Genomic DNA, 20,029 nt, shown 5'->3' with positions numbered 1-20,029 from the left:
ATCTCCCAGCCTCAAGCACACAATGCTTTTATTGTACGCAGAAATTCATTTTCAATATGACAAGTAGATTTTGGGTGAGAACTCAGGTGATCTGCATTACTTCAGGAACCTCTTATTAATGTAAGAAATTTGATCCACATTTCCTGTCCCTAAGCTTTCTTTCTCCTCCACTGTCATTGGTACAACATGCTGCTGCCTTCCCCTGTAAGGAGCTGCCATAGGATAGCATTCCATTTGTAGAGCACAGTGTAATAATTACGGACTTGAGATCCCGTAATAGGGCCTTCTGCTTAGATTATCACACTCTCATAATCACCCCAGAGTTTGAGAGAGTTGGGCAGTTCACTGTGGGTAGCTGTGATGGCTTCAAGCATTGCTGGTCCTGTTCAAAGACCAAAGATGTTTCCTCTCCGAGGAAAGTTTAGTAAGATGCTGTTGCTTTGTGATATGGTCCCAGTGCATTGAAATCTCTAGATTTCATGTGAAACAGACATTTTTGTCTAGAAAATACTCATTGTAAGATCTTAGGTGATTTTTTTCATAACGACATCTAGTTGAACAAATGTTCCTTTGAATGACAACAGCAGGTTTCTGCTATCAAATTGTCCTGCGTAGCATAGTTAGCTAAAAATACTTGCTTATTTTTCCATTGCAGGCACAATAGAAGATGGCAGAATAGCTCTAATGTCAGACTGTTGCTTTTGTACAATACTGTACTAGAAGTCTTTTTTTGTAAAAAACAAAATTAAATGCTATGTTTTTATCTCAAAACTGAAGAAAAGTTATTTACTTTAGCTAGAAACACAGAGTTATTTAATGCTTAAGTGCAGGAAGTTATAATGAGAGTAGAAATACACTTAAGGAACCCATGGGGATTAGCATAAAAGAGTAAAGAATTTTAGGTAGGAAAAGAATAGTGAGATATAACAATATCAGCGGTTCACTCTTTCAGAAAGCACATAGTACCTCATGCTTTAAGGTGGAGGAAAGATTTGGGGGGTGTTTGGGAACTGTTGCCTTTCCTGTATTATTATTAAATACTCCTGTATTGCCTTTCTACTGTGCTAATCTTTCTGACTGTAACAGGGGGGAAAGGAAGAAGCGTGGACTCCCTTCTGTGTTCACCAGCAGTGGCTTTTCAGCTACCATTCACTGATTTTGGGCAGGAGAATGTACATCCTTCTGAGGGTTTGGTGGTTAGAAATGCAGTTATCTACATGCAGAAGAAAAGAAATCTGGCCTACCTGTCAGTCTTAAACAAATTACACAACAATGAATAGATTTAGCTTTTGTAAATTCCTAAGACAGATGGGGACGTATTAACCGCAGAAATAAATCTTTACAAAAGATTACCTCATGTCAAACAGAAAGCAAAACAGATCCCTGGTTCAGGGGTAGGGGTTCTATGTTGCAGGAAATATACATGATAATAGCAACATTTGTTCATCAACTCTGAAATGAAGTGTTGGAATGCATTTGATATGGTATGTGAAAGAACTGTGACTGGAGACTAGGCCACAGTGACTGAAGCAAACATGAGAAAAAAATTGAACTTGTTGATGTGTGAGATAAAAGAGTAGCATTTGGGGTGACCTAAATGCAGAGGAAAAGGAGAGGGAGGAGTTAAGTACAAAATTCTCTTCCTTTCCTCTTCTCTTGCAAGCCTGACTGATGGAAAGTTTGTTGGTGGTGTCACTGGTGAAACACATTCACCATGCAGAGAAAAGGAGTTGGACTTTGTCATCTTTCAGCTCAGACAAGAGAATGCACAAATAGAGATAGCAGAAAGAAAGGGAAAGAAGTATCCTACAAAGGTATAGGAGTTTAAGTCACTGTCATAGAGACAGAGATAGCACTTAAAAGGCTTGTGTGTGGATGAAGCTTAGAGAATGCTTGGCTTGGAGGGAGAAGAAAACAAGGGGAAAAGAATGGCAGAAGCTCAATCTGTGTCTCTGCGAGGCAGGAAAAGAAAGATAATGACTTGATAGGAGAGAGATAAAGACAGATGACAAGATGTTGAAGAGCAAAGAGCTCTTAATGGAGCTCCAGAGCAGCCAAGAGCCAGCAACTGTGGAACTGGGGTCCTGACAATCATTGAGATTCACTGCAGATCTTGATGGCCATGGCTTCAGCAAAAGGGACAGAAGCCTCCAATCATTATCAGCTCCTAGAAGCCTCAGGGTTACTGGAGCTGGAAAACTGCTCTCACAGCTGTACAACCTCTGGGTTGCCCTGCAGAGATGTTCCAGAACATCACAAAGTCAAAAGATTTGGAAAGGAGATGGATTTGGTGTTTTGTACATGTATGGTGTTGCATGAGTACGTGACCGAATTCCTAATTTTGCTCGAATTGCATGGATTCATGTTTGTGGTAGTCCTTTTCAAGTCCACATATGGATTTGATTCATTGGCTTCACAGAGAACAGCAGACAATGGCTTCCACAGCCTGTTACCATTAACTAAAGGAACAACATTTCTGGTGTTTGCACTTCTGAGTTGCTGCCAAGGTCAGGTTAGACTCAATGAGCCAAATTAATCCCCAGTGTAACTCTGTGGCAAAGGGTTTAGATCAGAGATTAATCTGGGCTCAAAGTAGTTTTGCAGTAGGAGTACAACAACAGAGGAATGAATGCAGGCTAGATGGATGGTCCCTCAGCAGAACCTGCCCCTTCAAGAATTTTTCCCTTTCTACTCAGAGATTCTTTCTTTTCTTTAGAACAAGTAGAATATTTTGAGGTTCACACATTGCCTACCACAATAAGGTACTGGTCCTGGCTAACATAGAAGCAGCAAATAGGAATTCCCTTTCTCTGCAGGCCTTAAAGTGACCCAGTGGAATGGCATAGAGCTGTGTCAGGGAAGGGTTAGGAAAAGATTCTTCAACAGAAGGCAGTGGGCATGGCCCCAGTGCTGGAGTTCAAGGAGCATCTGGACAACATGCTCAGATGTAGGGTTTCAGTTTTGGGCGTGATGCTGTGCAGAGCAGCAAGCTGGACTCCATGGACTCCACAAGCTTTGTGGGTCCCTTGTAACCAAGGATTTTTTTTATGAATCCACAATTCTTGTAAAAGCAGCCTCTATTTTAGAATCCACTGTAGAAAAAATGGGTAAGAACTGTAGCTATTCACAATTTGTCAAACTGGAGAATGTAAGAGCAGAAAAGCGTCATCTTTGTTTAGTTTGTGAAGTCTGATCGGTCCCAGTCTGATGGTTTTTCAATAAGATAAGAAAGGACATTTTAAAGTCTGAATTTCATCTCAGGTTCATCCTTTACCTTTACTTAAGTGCTTCTAACAGTCTTACACAGGAGAGCTGAATCATTTTACTGCTGTGTCTAGTCTTATTATAAGCTATTCAACATGAGAATTAGGAAAAGAGAATAAAAGTCAGATAAAGCTATGACAGTTTCCAGTTTCTCTTCATATAACACCTCAGTATATCCCATTCCATGCAAGACTTCTCTAATCTCTGAACAATGATATCTTTGATTTATTGTATGAGCCAGTACTTTTCCTATTTCACTCAGGATAATTACTTGCTACATTGAGGTACTTGAAACTCAAACCTTTGCTGTATTTTGAAAAAGTGTATGTATTTTTATATAACAAATACCTGTAGCCAGATGGTTAACATCAGAAGTTACTTTTTAAGGGGGAAATAAGTCTGTCCTATAACTTGAATCAGAGTAAATCAGTTGCCAATTCCTGAAGTTGGGAATATAAGAATTCCTAGAGAAGATGTTACCCAGGAGGTATATTCAGGTGAATTGTTTTGTTTGAGGGACATCCTTAGAAAAGTCACCATGCAAAATCCTGCAAGTTGCATACTCACGCCATGCTAGAGGCGTCTTGGCTGGCAGAGAGACATGGGCTGTTTGCAGAGAATTCAGCTCATGAACAGGACCTGATGCTTATCTGCTTTTCTGGCCTGCTCAGCTAAGCAATGTTCTTCCCATTAGCTTTGCTTTCAGATGGAAGAGTAGCAAGATACCGAAGGAATTATTTTATCCAAATCAATATTCCTTTTAAATATTTCTATTAAAGCAATAGCACACTTTGATATAAGGTGCTATTCAACTTAGCACAAAGGAACCTCCATTCAGAAGCTGTTAGATATGAGCACACATGCACCCAGAGGGCAACATTGAAGAGCTGGAGTTGTGTTCTTAACATCCACCTGTTTTGGCATAATTAGTAACTTATGCTTTCTACTTGGGAGTACCAATTGCTATGGGAATAATTGCATCTGATGTTTAAGAATGAGAATAGAGCCTCAAGAGTAAATTGAAAGTCATTACGTATCTTACGTTCAAGAGCTGTTAGTTTTGTGGTGGCAAGAGGATATGACTCTGGAGAAAGAAATGGTTCCCCTACAGAAGTCAAGATAGTTTGAGATGGCTGCTAAGAAAATAGAGTTTTGCTCTGGTTCCTAAGTATGAGAACTGAAATGAGGAGGAGAGAGAAAACAGAAATTAAGCAGAGACTCCTTTATCACATATCATCTTCCTTATTAAAAGTAAAGAAGCCTCAAAAAGTTCAAGACTTCTTCTTCTTAAGAAACAATTGAAAGTAGTAAAATTAACATCTAATCATGCTACTAATTAATAAATAGGGATTTAAAAGGAATAAAACCACAGGTTCAGAACTAGTTGGCAAGTGGTAGTAAATTTGAGCAGGACTGAGTAAAAAAGCTAGGATTGAATTCTGGTCTCACAAATAATATCTCAGACTCCAGGGAGCAAGGCCACACATTTAGGCTGTAGAGTGCAACTCTACCATGTTGTCTTTAAGTCCCCACTTGAGATACTTCAGCTCACAAAATGTATGCACTGAGTTTTCTGTATAAAAGTGTCTGTCTCCTGTCATCACTGCAGGCATCCAAACACCTGTGTCATGTTTGTGTTCTACATTCTTCTGCTGCTTAAAAGATGGCTTCTACTTTGCTGTGATTTTGGAGGCTAGTGCAATTTATTACACCTCCATTTCAGCTATCTTGTTCTGTAGCAAAACCTCTAATTGTTCTGTTTCCCCATCTAACATTCCAACAAGATTAATTCTGTCTCATGTCTTAGTAGTCCCTAATTAACATGATTTGTCTTCACAGTTAAGGACTCCAGGGTATTGCAGCAAGGCAAGACTCACTGCTCAGTACATCTTGGCAGTAGTTAATGTGTTCTTCCACAAGCAGAGCAATTGCTGTTAGGTAGCTTCAAGGAGCTCAATTAGGTTGAAGGCAGTTATCAGAAAAGCAGAGGGGGAGGCAACAAGAGTGCAGACTGGCTTTGAACTGTGATGCTTGATTCAGCACAGACAGACAGGACAGATAGACCTTTACACTGCTCTTAGCAGGAGAACAGCAACAATCTAAATTGGAGCACCCTGAGATGGGCATTACTGGCACTTACTTAAACTGTGTGAAGGCAGAGGTAGTAAAACAAGTGTCTGGTCTGTCTTTGTGCAGTAAAAGAATGCCAGTTTGAACCCTTATGCTAGGAGTTGAGATTTCAGTGTCACAGACGCCTGACTCCTGCTCTGTGTCTGACAAGACAGAGCTTTCCCTGTTATAGACAACTAGGAATGAGCTTCAGCTCATTGGTGAGAGCCGTTCTCAGAGTTCTTGTGAAATCACTGCATTTTCCTTGTTACTGTTCACTGTTAGACAGCTTTCATTTTTATTTTCAGGATTCTTTGGGAACTGAAGGTAGGAGAAAAGCAAAAAAGCTCTCCTTACTCTCAGAAAAGCAAAAAGCTTTCATGGCCGCTCTGAAATGAGGAGGGCCATCTGCAGAGTGTGGGCTTTTGAAGGTCCAGGCTGGTAACTTCTGGATGAAAAGACATATCCAAGGTATTTTGATCTCAATAGCAATAAACTGAATGGCTCAAGGTTTGTTTGGTTTTTGGCTGTACATCAAGAAAACTGAAAACTGATTTCAGGAGGTGCTTGAGAATTGTGAATTAAGATCATAATCTTTAAAATTAGAGGTTTCAGTGAAAGGTTGTTTCCATCTCCTTGGTTCTTCTGACACTTGGACCCTGAGCTCCTGCAGTGGTGGTTGCAGAGCAACCTGGAATGGGGGAGACACGACCAAGCACAAACTGATGTTCCTGCATGGCTGGAGGGGGGGGGAAAAAGGGAGTGCAAAGTAGAATAAACAACCAGCTTAACAGTGAATGGCATGAATACAAGAAATTCTACATGGCAGCAGAAAAAAAAACAAAAAAACAAACAAAAAAAACCCTGAGAATAGCTGTTTCCACAGAATAGAGCTGCTCACTGAAGTTATTGAACAGCATGACTGCATCCACTTAAGGCAGAAGAGCTTACAGCAAAGAGCCCTGTGCCATAAAAGTTGGTGATGCCTTTTGTTCTCTTGTATGTTTATTGTTGTAATTGGAAGCCAACTGCATTATTCCTTTCAATACTGGTATACTTAATAAGGATGCAAATTGAAGAAAATCCTCTCCTAATTCCATTAGCAAAATTAAAAAAGCAAGCATCATGCAGAAGCAAGGCTGCTCTGTCTCTGTCCTTTTCATATAAGCGCCCTTCACTGGTAGAGGAATAACTGACACGACCTCACCGTCTGTAACGTGCAGACAGCCTGTTGCCTCCAAATGCATACCTCAAAATGCAGAGCACTACTGGAGATCTGCATTAGCTTTCACCAAAGCTGCCTACCTGTGAATAAGAAACAGGCTAAGGTCTTATATATGAGGATCAACCTGCCATTGCTAGATTGCTGGCTGTACCTACATTACAAATTGCTTATATCCAGCAGAGCATCTCTTCGCACCACCACAACCAGCAGCACAGGTGTACACAACAGCTGTGGTGCTACTTGGGCAGCCAGGGGTTCTCAAGTGTCCCATAGAGGAGCCAGCACATGGTAGGAAATGAAGAGAACTGTTTGCAATGCTAACACCTTGCTTCAGGAAGAAGATAGGAATGAGTGACAGATTTATGTTTCTGGATTTGATCTGAGCATCAGTTAAGAGTGATGAAGAATTTCTCTTTGCAGTTCATTGTCTTAGAAGTATGGCAAAGGATTGCTCTTCTGATGGGAAGATGGTGGAGGAGAGCTTAAGTAATTTTTTTTTTTTTTTTTTTTTTGTGAATGTGGCTGGTAGGTATTGCTTATATGTTTCTAATTTTGCACATGTATATTTCTGCACAGTATTCTGGGGTTTGACCTGCTAGAGAGGAGCTCTGCAGAGGAAGCCTGGGTGTCCTGGTGAACAGCAGGGCAGCCATGAGCCAGCAGCGTGCACCAGCGGCCAAGAAGGCCAGTGGGATGCACACCAAGAGTGTGGCCAGCAGGATGAGGGAAGTGATCCTCTCTTTTTACTCTGACCTGGTGAGGCCACATCTGGAGTGCTGTGTCCAGATCTGGGCTCCTCAGTTCAAGAAAGACAGGATATTCTAGAGAGTCCAGCAGAGAGCCATAGAGATGATAAAGGTCCAGAGCATCTCCAGAATGAGGAAAGGCTGAGAGGGGATCTCATCAATGCTTATGAACATCTAATAGGAAGAAGTCAAATAGCTGGAGCCAGGCTCTTTCCAGTGGCGTGCAGCAACAGAACAAGGGGCAATGGGCTCAAACTGCAACACAGGAAGTTCCATATGAACACCACTGTGAGAGTGGTGTTCACTCACACAGTGTGAGAGTGACAGAGCACTGGAACAGGTCGCCCAGAGAGATGGGGGAGTCTCCTTCTTTGGAGACATTCAATACCCACCTCAACACTTTCCTGTTCAGCCTGCTCTAGGAAGCCTGTTGTAGCAGGGAGGTAGGCTAGGTGATCTCCAGAAGTCCCTTCCAATCACTATGATTCTGTGATTACAATTCCTCACCTCGCCTTTCCTTTTGGGAATCAAATTCTCTCCAGTCTTTTTAACCATTATGGCGTGCTATTCAAAACAGCAGTGGCAGTTCCAAGACCACTTTATTGTATCAAAGTGAGGAAGTCAGTTTGAGATCTGGGCTGGTACAGGTTGCACACACAGCTCAACAGCAGAGTTCTGGCAGGAGCCTGAGGCGTGCTGTGCTGCTGAGAGTTACGCAGCAGAGCAGCTCAGTAGAAATTTCAGTTTCAAGTACCCCAAGCACAGGCTTAATTTAAAGCATTAAGCTAACGGAACTAAACAATATGAGAATACAGGAGTTTGAAAAGTCTTACTGATTAAGACAGCTGTTTTTAAGTGTTGAGAATGTAGCAGAGCTGCAGAATTAAAGAAAACAAACGGGAAAGCCGCTCATGAAAGTTGTTTGCAGCCTGTTTTTGAAAGTTTCTGTTAGCTCTATTGGAAAGGCAGAGTTTTATTTTTTTGCAAAAGATTAAAAATGAGAAAAAACTCATTTTTGATACAAAAGCAGAGCTATCTTGCACGTGGGCTGTCTGCTGTAGATGCTACATAAATACTGTCAAGTCTGCTCAGACCACATGACACAAACCTTCTAATAAAACGGGCACAAAGCACAAGCTGGTATTGCAACATGATGAAGCAGTTGTAATCAGTCATGAACATACAACTTTTTGGGGGTGTGCCTGGCATTTTTTCATATAGTTAGGGATACCAGAAAGCAAACTCCACCAAGATCACCTTGTGCAGACGGAGCCATAACAAACCCTGTGGAGACAAGAACTACAAACACCAGTTTTCACTTGTCAAGTTACTGTATACTTCTGTCTGCAGTGAGTCCAGAAGGACTGTGCAGAGTCAAAATTCACTTCAAGTGTCCTTCCTAAGAGGAAGGAGAAAAAAAAAAACCACCATGCTGACAGAAGCTCAGCAATACATTTTTAATAGCAGGCCACAGAGGAAAATTCATGAGCTGCTCTCCATGGCAACATCTAGGCTCTGTCACGTTTGCCTGCCTCCACTCTTTCCTCTTCTCCCTCTCCTACTCCACCACTCCTGGTTTCCTTGCCTGGGCTCTGCATGCAGTGCTGCCCATGTAGGCTGGTATTTGCAATGAGCCACTTTGCCACCAGGTGTCTTCAGGCCATTCATTTCCCCCGTGACAGCTCATGGCCACAGCGTTACTTATTCATAGTTCATTATACTTGGCCTGTGAATTTTGGATTGGGATTTTCAGTTCTAAAAGCTGATGACTAGGACTAAACCTGTTACTATTTTAAGCAGTCCATGGGTTCCACTCTTCTCCCCTCTTGAACTGGGAAAGCCACCCATCTGTTCTAGCCCCTTTTCACTGCATGTAGGCATGCTTTCAAAGTACTGGCTAAAATACCTTTACTTATAGAAGAAAAGGGGATAATTGCATTGAGCACTGCATTAATTCCAAGGCTGAAATGAATTGCAAGGGGAAGAACTTACTCAATCCCACAGACAAACACTCAGTTTACATGTCATATTGCAGGCAACTCCTACATTTCATTCACGCTGCAGCCTCACATCTAGGTTTGCCACCTCTGATCTCTGTGCCCTGGGCTGAGCACTAACCACAGACCATGGTGGCTACAGAAATGCTTCAGTGCTCCCAGGTCACTTAGTGCTGAGAAGGCCACGGGTACATTAGTTTGAGCAGTCTTTTCTATACAGACAGCTGCAGATTTTAATAGCTTCCTTTCCCTCATCACGATCCAGAGGGTTACACATGAGGATTTTAATTGGTGCCACCAATGATGAGAGGCCTCCCCAACTGAAATGATTCCTTACAAACTGGAGTTTAAAATGAGTTCAGACCACTCAGTACCCCCAGATATCTCAAACAGTAGATAATACAGTCACTGTAACACCAAGCAAACTGCAAAACTTATTATTCATTTTGTGCTATTTTTCTGGCATAGCCAAGAAAGAAGCAGCATATCTCTTTCAGCAAATCCCCAGCATCTGCCTCATACACCTGCCAATATTGTTTAATGACAGCTAATAATCATTTTACTTAAAAAATTCAAAGGCACATTAGACATGTCCCCACACAGAGCACTCCCCTGGCACAATACAGATATCTCTCCTCCCCCACAAAAGACACACTCATTAATTACATCTCCCACCATCGATCCTGCAGCCTTCATTGTTCCCACAGATACCTCAGATGCCATTCCTCTCCCTATTCTCCCTCCCTGTACTTGTGCTTACTAGCAGCTGCACGCATCCTGAAGCCTTGCTCCAGATCCTCAGTCAAAACATGGGTTGTTTGTTCCCTTTGGGAAGCCAGAAAAAGAGCTACTTACCACCCTGTTTCCTCACAGTAATACAACAGATGATCTTATATGGCTCCCAAACTCAAGGGAAAAGGAAAATGTATTTCTTCAACCCCTCCCTAGCTCCAACCTTCATACTTCTGTGGGGTAGGGAGCTTGACTAGCAGCAGCTGTGTGTGCTACCCTCATTTATCTTTCTCTTCTTGGTAGTATCTATAGCTGCTTCAGAACGGAAGCCCACTTCCCTCTGATATCTCTGCAGCAGCCCAGCTGTGTGCACTTACAGACTGCTAGTTCCAGGCAAGCTGTTTGGGTCGTCCAAGTGCTTGCAATGAGCTTTGATGCCCTTTAGCTAAGTTTACAGACTTGCTATGTGGCACGTGATGTCCTTTCTCCATGACCTCCCCCTCTGTCCCCGCAGGGGTTGTATTAATGCATGATTCACTTACTACTCAGCATAAGACCCAGAAAACCAGCTATTCATGGGTCCTCTGTCTTCCCCTGCTGGTGCAGATATTCACAGGGTGTGTTGTCCTCATTGTGAATTTTCTCCTGATACAGAAAAATAAATAAATAAATAAATAAAAATCTCTAAATGTGCTAGGTGTCTCTGTTCAGCCCTGGCCCTAACTCCAGCCTACCCACAACCTCAGTTTCTGAGTTATTCTGTTGTTTCCCACCCATGGAACTAAGCAAACCACGTCTGCTAGTGCAGTCAGCTCCTACTCAGAGCTAAATAGAGAAAGCACATGGTTTAGAGTAATGCCAGATTGCACTGGGTTTGGGCTATTTTCTGTTGGGTAGATATGAGAAATGCTTCATATCACTTACTTATCTCATGTAGAGACTTTTAGTTTTCATTTACTTGCAGCCTTAGCAGTTTGTGTTCACTTGTTACATTCACAGCCTGAGATCTTTTTTGGATAATTTGTTTAACTGGCCAACATAATCCAGTTACAGATTTCTTACTAAGTTTTTAGGTTACTGGCTGTGGGTATCCCTCAGCTGGGATAGGAAGGTGAAGGCAGGGTGCCCTAACTAGTGTGGTTACACAAGCATCAGCAGATGCAGCTTCTCTTCCTCCTCTTCAAGAATGTGCTTCCAGTTGGAAACTCTACCATATTTGGAAGTGTGGAGCCAAGAGAGTTTCTGGAAGGGAAATATGTTTAAGACTTTCTTCTGCCTCATGTTTTGAAGTGAAGCTGAGGCTAGGGAAGGTGCATTTTCTCCAGCTTTGGTGCAACATAGATAAAATGCTTTTCCTCAGAATGAAACTATGTTGACTAGAAGAAGGCTGCTTCCTTTTTATATCTGCTGGCTTGTCTCAATTCTTGATTTAAAAATGCCAACCACCTCCCAAATGTTAGTTAATCATAACTAGTAAAGAAAATGCATTGGCTCCCATGAGCAGGAAAGTGGTCTGATTGGGAACCTGGAGGGCAAGGTTCCTGAGAAAATCCCAGTTTCTGTATCAGTTCTCCCTCCAGACATGGACATCTATCTGTCTTTTTTGCTTTCTTCCCTTTGGAATGGGATTGGATATTATTAGCTTAGTCACTGCTGTATGTAAGGGACTCATCAGCTAATTCAGCATCTCACTCTAATGAAGTAAAAATATTAAAAGCTTCACTGGAAGGAATTGAAGCTGTTTCTTAAGAGTTATTGCTCATTTACAACCTTTTTTTGTAACACATCTTAGAAGAGCAAAGTTAAGGTGAGAGGGATTTTCATTTTCATTTTAAGAACAGAAATGCATTGCCATTTGGCAAGATTTAGTATCCTGATGGGAAAACATGAACGTCCAGTTCCTGACTCTGCCTCAATCCTGCCCTATTTAATCCCAGATTGTGCTACATTGTAGCTCTGCAGAGAACTGTTTCGGATGTGCTGGGGAATATTCCTGTCCTTCTAGTTTAAAGAAGCTATGAGAGAAAATACGGTGGCTAAAGCAGGACAGAGATCTGGGATAATCATGATCATATAATCATTAAGGTTGGAAAGAGCACTAAATTAACTTAGTCCACCATGTCCACTAAGCCACGTCACTCAGATCCCACATGGAAGTTGCCAAAGCCAGCGAGCAAACAACAGACCTCTCTGTCAGCAAGTAGCAGGGAGGCTGATGTAACATCCTTTGGGATTAAAGCCATTCCCCCTTTTGTTCTTCCCAGCTCAGCAGCGCTGGGTTGCAGGGCTGCCTCCTACTGCACCTTGCTGCAGTGCCGGCTGCAGCACTGAGCGGCTGGGAGGATGAGAGACCGGTGGCAAGAAGGCACGTGGGTTTGGGGAGCTGGTGGGGTGTTAGGAGTTTGCTGGAGCTGAAGGCTGCAGAAGATGGTGAGATTAAAAATAGGCTGTGGGCAGCCTTCCTACCATGCTAACTGCCTGTTCTCCTTGTGACCCACTGAGATGACAGCAGCAGCAGAGAGCATCTATCCTACCATCCTGGCAGGGCAGGACAGCATTGTTTTGCTCCTAAGCAGAACCTCCTGCTCTGTCTGGCTGCTGCAGTCTGCAGGAGTGATGCAGCTGAGCGTTTCCTCCCATATGCATCCAAGCCAAGTGATCCCATCCTTCAAAAAGTTCAGTAAGGCATCGGTGTACATCAAAGATGAGCTTACTCATTTGCATCTCAAAGATCATTCACATGCTCCTGCTCTTGCAAACAGAAAAGGGCAAGTTCTTAAAAACCACTGGACGTTGTTCTGCAAGGTATGTAATTCCAAATATTCACCGAAGAAACGTTCAGAGATCTGGGTGATCCAGCACAAACCACACACCTTTGTACCTACCTTGGCAATGATGTATTTAGACGTGAAAAAATAGAAAGACAATGTATAATGATAAGAAGTGTTGAAGTGCATACTTAGATCAGATAATGCAATCTCCTGACTAGCAGCTCATACCCAACAGGTGTCAGTAGCAGTTTCTTCTGTTCTTTGCAGATGCTGTGCATTGCTGCAGGTTGGCTGTGGGTACTATGAGTCCTCCCCCAAACTGTACTCTTAGCTATCCATGGAAACAGAACATCAGCTGCAAATAAATGCTCAGGCTCATCCAATGGGCTAAATGCAGGGAAAATCTTTGTAATTTCTGATGTGTTCTCCTCTCACCCAGCTTTTACTTTCATACATGCATTATTATTCATTTGAATTGTTTTAGGAAACCTTGAGGGTGTGTGGAAGTTTTGGAAGTTTGGCTCAGGTGGGTCTGCAGCACTCAGTGCTGAACATCAGTTTAGCTTTTTCTACTCTGTTAAAAGACTTCCAGGTATCAGTTTGTGACCCAGGGGAGCGTTATGCTGAGCTGCAGTGCCTCAGCAGCACCATTCCTTGGGTATGCTCCTTCTGGAGAAGTATTCAGGAGAACACCTCAGACTGAATTTTCATGGTAATGTCAGAGACGTACTGCTTTGTACAGCCAGTAGTGCTGTAAGTCTGGGTAGAAATTTCCCTTTTAAAGCTTCTGTAGAGAAAATATGTGCCTCCGTTTGTCCTCTTGTACAGCGTTTGCAGATCCACTACAGCAATAGGAGCAAGACACTCTAAAAAGTGAGATTTAGAGGAAGAAATCTGGCATGAATCTGTGGCTTCACTATGTTTTTTTTCTACTTTCTCCATAGGAACATTTGTATCAGCTTTCACTGTGCTGTGTGGAGCCCGGACTGACCTCCCTGACAGGCACATATGCTGTGTTTTCTGGCTGAACATTGCTGCTGCATTGATCCAGATCCTGACAGCAATTGTGATGGTCGGATGGATTATGAGTATATTCTGGGGAATGGACATGGTCATTCTTGCAAGTAAGTACAGTGCAATATCCATTCCATCTTCCTTATGTTGCTAGGACACAACTAATGTCCCTGCAGTTTCCACACAGCTCTGTAGGGTGCAGGAGCCACAGAAAGGGCTCTGCAAGCTGGTGAGAAACTTGTGGGAGTTGTTAGGGACATTCATACCCAGGCTGCCCTGTTTCTTGTCCAGATGAGATGCTTGCATCTCACCATGAAGTTTAGAACCTTCTGTTCTTGTCTAAAACATTAAAAGTACAAGAAGGGGTGAGGACCTCAGCACTGCAAGCTCTGTTGACTGGAGCCCTTCCTCCCTGGTTGCATTGGTGTATGGTTTTGAACAGGAAAGACCTTTTTCCTTCATGGCCCCAGCTGCACCTCTCCCACAGTGTCAGTCTGTCAGAAAAGCCCTGGAGATGCTCTAGGACATTCCATCTCCCCTAGATTCATTTATCCAATGATAATTTTTTTTTTATGTTTCATTAAGTTCTTAAGCTGAACTGGACTGCTGAGCTATTCCTGGAAGGAACTCTCCTTTGCCCTTTGATGATATGACAAATTATTCTGGGGGGAGAAGAGTCTTTCATTGAAGTTAGGTCATGCAGCTGGTTAGCCACATATTACCATTCTAGAACCCAAACTCTGTCACTTTACCTGCTAAAGACTTTGACTGGTGTGAAATGGAGCATCATTTCCAATCACACAGCGGAGAATAGGAGTAGCTGCTTCTGAAGGAGAATATCTTAGCATCAGCTTCTGTCATTTTGTTTGAAAGGGCTTCACGTGGTCATCTCTGCTGACCTCTGCTGGAGCAGGAAGGGGGATCTCAGGAAACTTCCAGGATCTGCAGAACAATGAAATGAGTGAAACTGAAAGGACGACAGGAGACTAGGCACATCTTCAGCTGCCAAACCCATGGCTTAAAGCCACTTACCAAACCATCTGGTGATTTCTGAGCCAGCCTCAGTTTGCAGGCTGAGTTCAGAGTGATCCTCACACAGAGCAAAAGTTGGTCGTTAAAAACTTGAATGCCAGTGAAACAAAAGGCTTTCCTCAGGGCACAGGCAGCACTACACTTTACTTTCCCAAGCAAACCTGCTGCCAGGTTTCATCTCAGACGCACCCGTGTGCCAGGGGTAGCCTGAGCTACTGCTGAGGATAAAATGTGAACGGGTCCTTTTCAGTGGAATGGCTCTAGGAACCCACCCAATTTGTTTGTAATCAGGTCATTAAGTGTTTGTACCTACACACACCATACCAGTGCTACTGCTCTGCTGCACATCTTCAGCATGTTGGGCACTGCCGGCAGAACCAGTTTTGCAGTGGCAAGCACCTGTTCAAAGAGCTGCAGCTAAAACTGTGGTTTACCTTTCTCCACAGTCCTGCTTGTGTATAGCACAGACACAGGTAAGGTGAGCAAAGAGCTGACTGTGAGGAGGCTCCACCTGATTTTCCAGGTTGATTGTCAGGGAAAAAATTACAGCTTTATCTGAGTCCCTCTGCTAGAAGGGAAGAGCAAGTGGAACCTACGTGCTTTATGACAACCAGCTCTATATAACCCAACAAGTTGCAGCCCTCAGCAGTTTCTCGCTGCCTCAGTTAGGTTTTAAGCTTCTTTACAACACAGAGGAAATCATGGATAAGTAAAGGATTCTTGGTTAATGGAGGATAAAGGAAAATGTAGTTTTTTCAGTCAAAGCAGAAAACGGAAGTGATCGGTTGTGCTCACTTGTATCAAACAGCATAGTGAAGTGAAATGGTTTGGGTTTGGTTTTTGTTTGTTTTTTGTCTTTGTTTTCATGTTGAAACAAAACAAAGCAAAACCAAACCCCACCAAAACAGAGTCATTAAAAAATGAAATAAGATTTCAAGTGCAAGAAATAAGATATTTCATCTAAAAATACTGCTATGCTGAATAGTTTGCTTTGGATGGGTTTGGTTTGCTTAAAAGGAGAAAAAGTTGTTTGTGATTTGTTCTGCGCTGGGATAAAGCGGAAGCTGTTGAAACTTGAGTCTGCATTTGGCTGGGAAGGAGTTAAAAGATACTGAAGCAATGCCCACCTCTGCTTTTCCTCACCATTAAGTGACTGAGTCTGTGCATCCCCGTGATGGGATTTTTGGTGGGCTAAAGGACAATCTAATCATGTGATATCCCAGACAAATGTGCTGGAGGGCTTTTACTCTGGATTTCCATGCAGTGGGGGATCAGTTCCTTTTTGACAAGCTCCAGGCAGAGCCTGTGCTGCAAAGCATGCTTGTGTTGTTGGTTGGCAGAGTGCTGGGCAGCAGCCAAGGAGGCTGGTTGCAGTTCTCCCCTCCTAAGGCTCCCTCATTCTCAGCCACTGAGAGAAGAGTCCTGCTGGAGCCTTGTCCAAGAGGAAAGCCTTGAGGATAATGTCATGCTGTCTGTCTTTAATGAGGGGGAAAATGAGAGGAATTATAAGTCAGTCAGGTGCACTTCAGTTCCTGGAACAAGTAATCAAATGGATGACTTGCATGCATTTAGGAAATAAAAAGAAATAAAGTGAGAGTCAGCCTGGTTTTGTCAAGAACAAGCTGTGTCAAACTGGCCTCATTCCCTTCTGTGGCAGAGGAATTCATTTTGTGAATTGAGATCAGACATACATCTTGACTTTCAGGCATGGACGTTGTGTCACACAGCACTTTTCCAAGCAGGCCAAGAGACGTGGTCTGTGAGAAAGATTTGAGAGCAGTTCTCTGAATACGTTTTTCTTTAATTCATTCTGAAATTGAAGGTACAATGAGAGATGCTTTGTAAGGCCCCTCCTGAAACTGGTTCTGCTCACTATTTTCATTCAGGACTGGATGATGGTGTGGGCAAGCAGCAGGGTCAGGATTCAGGTGGGACCCTGACAAACTGAAGAAATGGTGTGAAAAACATTACCAGACACATGGCTTTGGGGAGAGCTCTTTGTTTTACCTGCTATCTGAAAGTAAAGGGAGATGGAAAAGAAGCCCCTAATTCTTTTGCAAAAAAAATTAATAAGGTGGACTCACCTCCCTGCAGTAACTCACAGATATCTCATGGGCAACTGCAGCACTGTGCTCTCCCAGAGTCCTTTCTGGCTCAGGAGACAGAAGTCAGGGAGTATTTGTCCAGGCATTGTTGCACCTCTGATGAACACATGCCAGAAGGAAGGCACAGCCTTTGAAGGAAGCCCTCACTCCACTTCTGCCCTCTCAGTTAGGTGTGTGTGGCTGTGCCCATGGCTGAGTGAAGGCACTAGCACCTGCGGACTCAGGTGATGGAGACTCCTGCTGCAGCAACCCTTGGCCTCTCAAAGACTCACTGACATCCAGTAGCAAGAAATTACCTGTGCTCATACTGCCCACTCGTCACTCCTTTGCTAATTGTGTTGTTTAGATCTTGCCATAAGGACCAGATGATTGCATGGTCACTGCACTGTATGTTTGGCACCCAGTGACTTTGGCTGTCACCAAGGCTCATCTTCTTCATATAGGGACCATCCCAGGTGGGCAGGGTGGGTTCTGCAGTTGCTCCAGTAAAGAAAGAATGGAAAGTGTTTGAGAGACTCAGAAGAGCAGAGCATCCTCAGATGGTTGGTGACCCCCTATGAAATGGAGCAAATTCTGAGGGCAAATTGCTTACTTAGATCCATTTTATTATTTTTTTTTTAATCTAAATAGAGCTGTACCTCAGACTGTGCCCAAGGTAGGTAGTTGAAATAATATTTGTTGTGCTCTTCTACCAGATGCTGCAATGGTAGGGTATATTCTTGCTGTAGTTGACGAATAAATACTAGGTCCAGCCCTAGCCAGCAGCACCCAGCAGTACCCAGCCAAGCCAAGATAGACAGCACTCAGATTTGTTGCCTGTGGGTCTGAGCAAACTTAGCAGCCAGCCTGGAGATATCCATCAGGTGTAGTTTTCCTGGCTGTGAGACTATAAACAGTGCATGGCACATGCCATCTTTTAGACTGTTCCTTTTCTATCCAGCCCATGCAATGGCAGTGCCACTGAGGAGAAGCAATGTCACCTCTTGGCCTTGGAGGAGTTCAGCTTAGGGACAGGAACCTCAAAAACAGAGGAGGATTCCCTTATGCTCTCTTAACAAGAACCCAAAACAAAAACAATCAGTTCAAACTCGAAGATCTCAGATAAATAGTGCCTTGAAGAGGTTTTGCCCTGGTCTGAATGTTCAGTTGTAGAGCAGACATTCTCTGTTCACTCCACAGCCCTGATTTATCCATTCTTTTCTGGTTCTTCATGTGTTTTGGATATATTGTCTACAGTTACATTTCTCCCTCTCTCTTTCTTCCATGTTCCTTTGCCTCCTTTTGTTCACCATCAAAGTTTCACAAGGTAAGTTTGTTTCTGTTCCTCCTCTTCAGCCTTGAACCCCAGGGCAGCAGCGGCACCTGTCTTGGAGAAGGAGTTCAGGCCTGGCTGGGGCAGGTGCTGCCCACTCCCAGCTGACATCCAGCTGTGTCTGTGTGTCTGTCTGCCTGTCTGCCTGTCTCCGTCAGTCCTGTGGCTGTGCCAGTGGGTGTGGGAGCACAGGAAGGACACTGCCTCTGGCTTGCAGCTGGCAACTCCATCCTGAGAGCCAGGTGTCCACAAATCCAGGTGCTCCCACAGCAGAGGATGCCTGAGCTCTCATGGAGAACCAGCCAACCAAGGTGTTGGATGGAAGGTGTCAGTGTATTGCTACGGCTGTAAGACAAACCCGGGTCAAAATGTTTTTTGGTGCCCTGAGGACATCCCTGGAGCACACTGCTCTGGTTTCAGAGAACCCTGAGCAGGGACACAGTCTGAGGGAGGTCGCTGGGACTGTGGCTAAGACAGTCTGTATGCGGGTTGGTTGCCTCTTGCCTCTAAACACAAGTTGGTAATGATTTACAGAAGTGCAATTTCAAGTAAATGAGGTCAAGTTGTTGATTTGGGGCCCAGATGCTGATCTTGGAGCTGTCTGCTTTACCAAATTCAGCCTCAACTGTATTGCTGCACAGGCACACTCACACATCACTACTTTGCACAAAATACCAATTGTTACATCACAAGTGTGGTAGCTGCTTCCCCATATAAACTATTTCATAAGACAGATAAGTCTTTTAACAACTAAATTTAGCATAGAAGAGCTCATTTGGCTTACTCTGGTCATGTAAAGAGAGATAAAAGCTCTGCCATTGCAGTTGGCTTCCATCCAGTTGCAAACCAAGAGGCAAGCCTGAAGGGAGTTCTATCATATCTTATTAAAGGCAAGGCTGCACAAACAGCAAGCAGTGGGGCCCTGGCCCCAAGGAGCCATGGTGAATGGGACAGGACACTCAAGCCATTACAGATGTGATTTGTGCACACCTTGGTGCTGACGTGCACTGGATTTGCTACTGAAAAGCTCAATTTTCCCCGCTGCTGATGTGCCCTGACCAAAGCACCTCATTCTGCTGGCCCGAAGCAAAGCAAATGAGTAATGGGGCAGCAAGAGCCTGTGAAGGACTGAGGTTACTTACTCTGTAGCCACAGGTACCCACAGCACTCTGGAACCCCTCACAGAAGCAAAGCCAGGCACTGTGCCTGCTGCCAGCATCTGCAGGGCTGTATGCTCAGGCGGCTGTGCCCACGGTGGAAAGGGGCAGTATGCCCACGGCGGAAAGGGGCAGCAGGCTGTCCCCCTGCCTGGCAGCAGGGAGGTGGCAGCCCCTGGTCTCATCACAGGAGTACCCCAGGCTCCTGGTACAGCTGGCTGCGGGCCCACACTGAGGGTCCTCCTTAGGAACTGGCACTAACCATGTTCCCTTCCCCCCCTCCTCACAGGCTCCAAGGAGCAGGGAATCCCACAGCAGCTGTAGTGGCTGGGACAAGTATGTTCAGAGAAACACGGCGAGCGATTTCCTTGGGCAGCTGTGGGCCACGGACCTTCTCATTACCCTTTGTCTCTCTTCTTCCTTTTGTTTTGTGCCTGCCCCCGGTCCACCTGCCTGTCCAGCGGAGCGGAGGTACCGAGCACCCGAGGGAGACTTGCACTGACTGAGCAGCAGAGATGGGGCGAGCGCATCGCACCTTGGGACTGGCCCCAGCAAGCCAGCGATG

The 20,029-nt window shown here is 44.1% G+C and overlaps 1 protein-coding gene across 1 annotated transcript in view; it reads left to right on the top strand.

Moving 5' to 3' along the window:
• Window positions 1-19,788, top strand: part of STUM (stum, mechanosensory transduction mediator homolog) — a gene marked incomplete at both ends in the record, with an annotated part of 36,147 nt that extends 16,359 nt beyond the window's left edge. Inside the window, 2 exons of the mRNA XM_079549983.1 lie at window positions 13,789-13,977; window positions 19,754-19,788. Coding sequence (XP_079406109.1) covers window positions 13,789-13,977; window positions 19,754-19,788 — 224 coding nt within the window. The remainder of the gene's footprint in view (window positions 1-13,788; window positions 13,978-19,753) is intronic.
• Between the last annotated feature and the right edge of the window lie 241 nt (window positions 19,789-20,029).

This window comes from Tetrao urogallus (assembly GCF_951394365.1).
Source record: "Tetrao urogallus genome assembly, chromosome: 2".
NCBI lineage: Eukaryota > Metazoa > Chordata > Aves > Galliformes > Phasianidae > Tetrao > Tetrao urogallus.
Note: the sequence above shows the minus strand (reverse complement) of the source record. Positions and strands in the feature narration are given on the sequence as shown.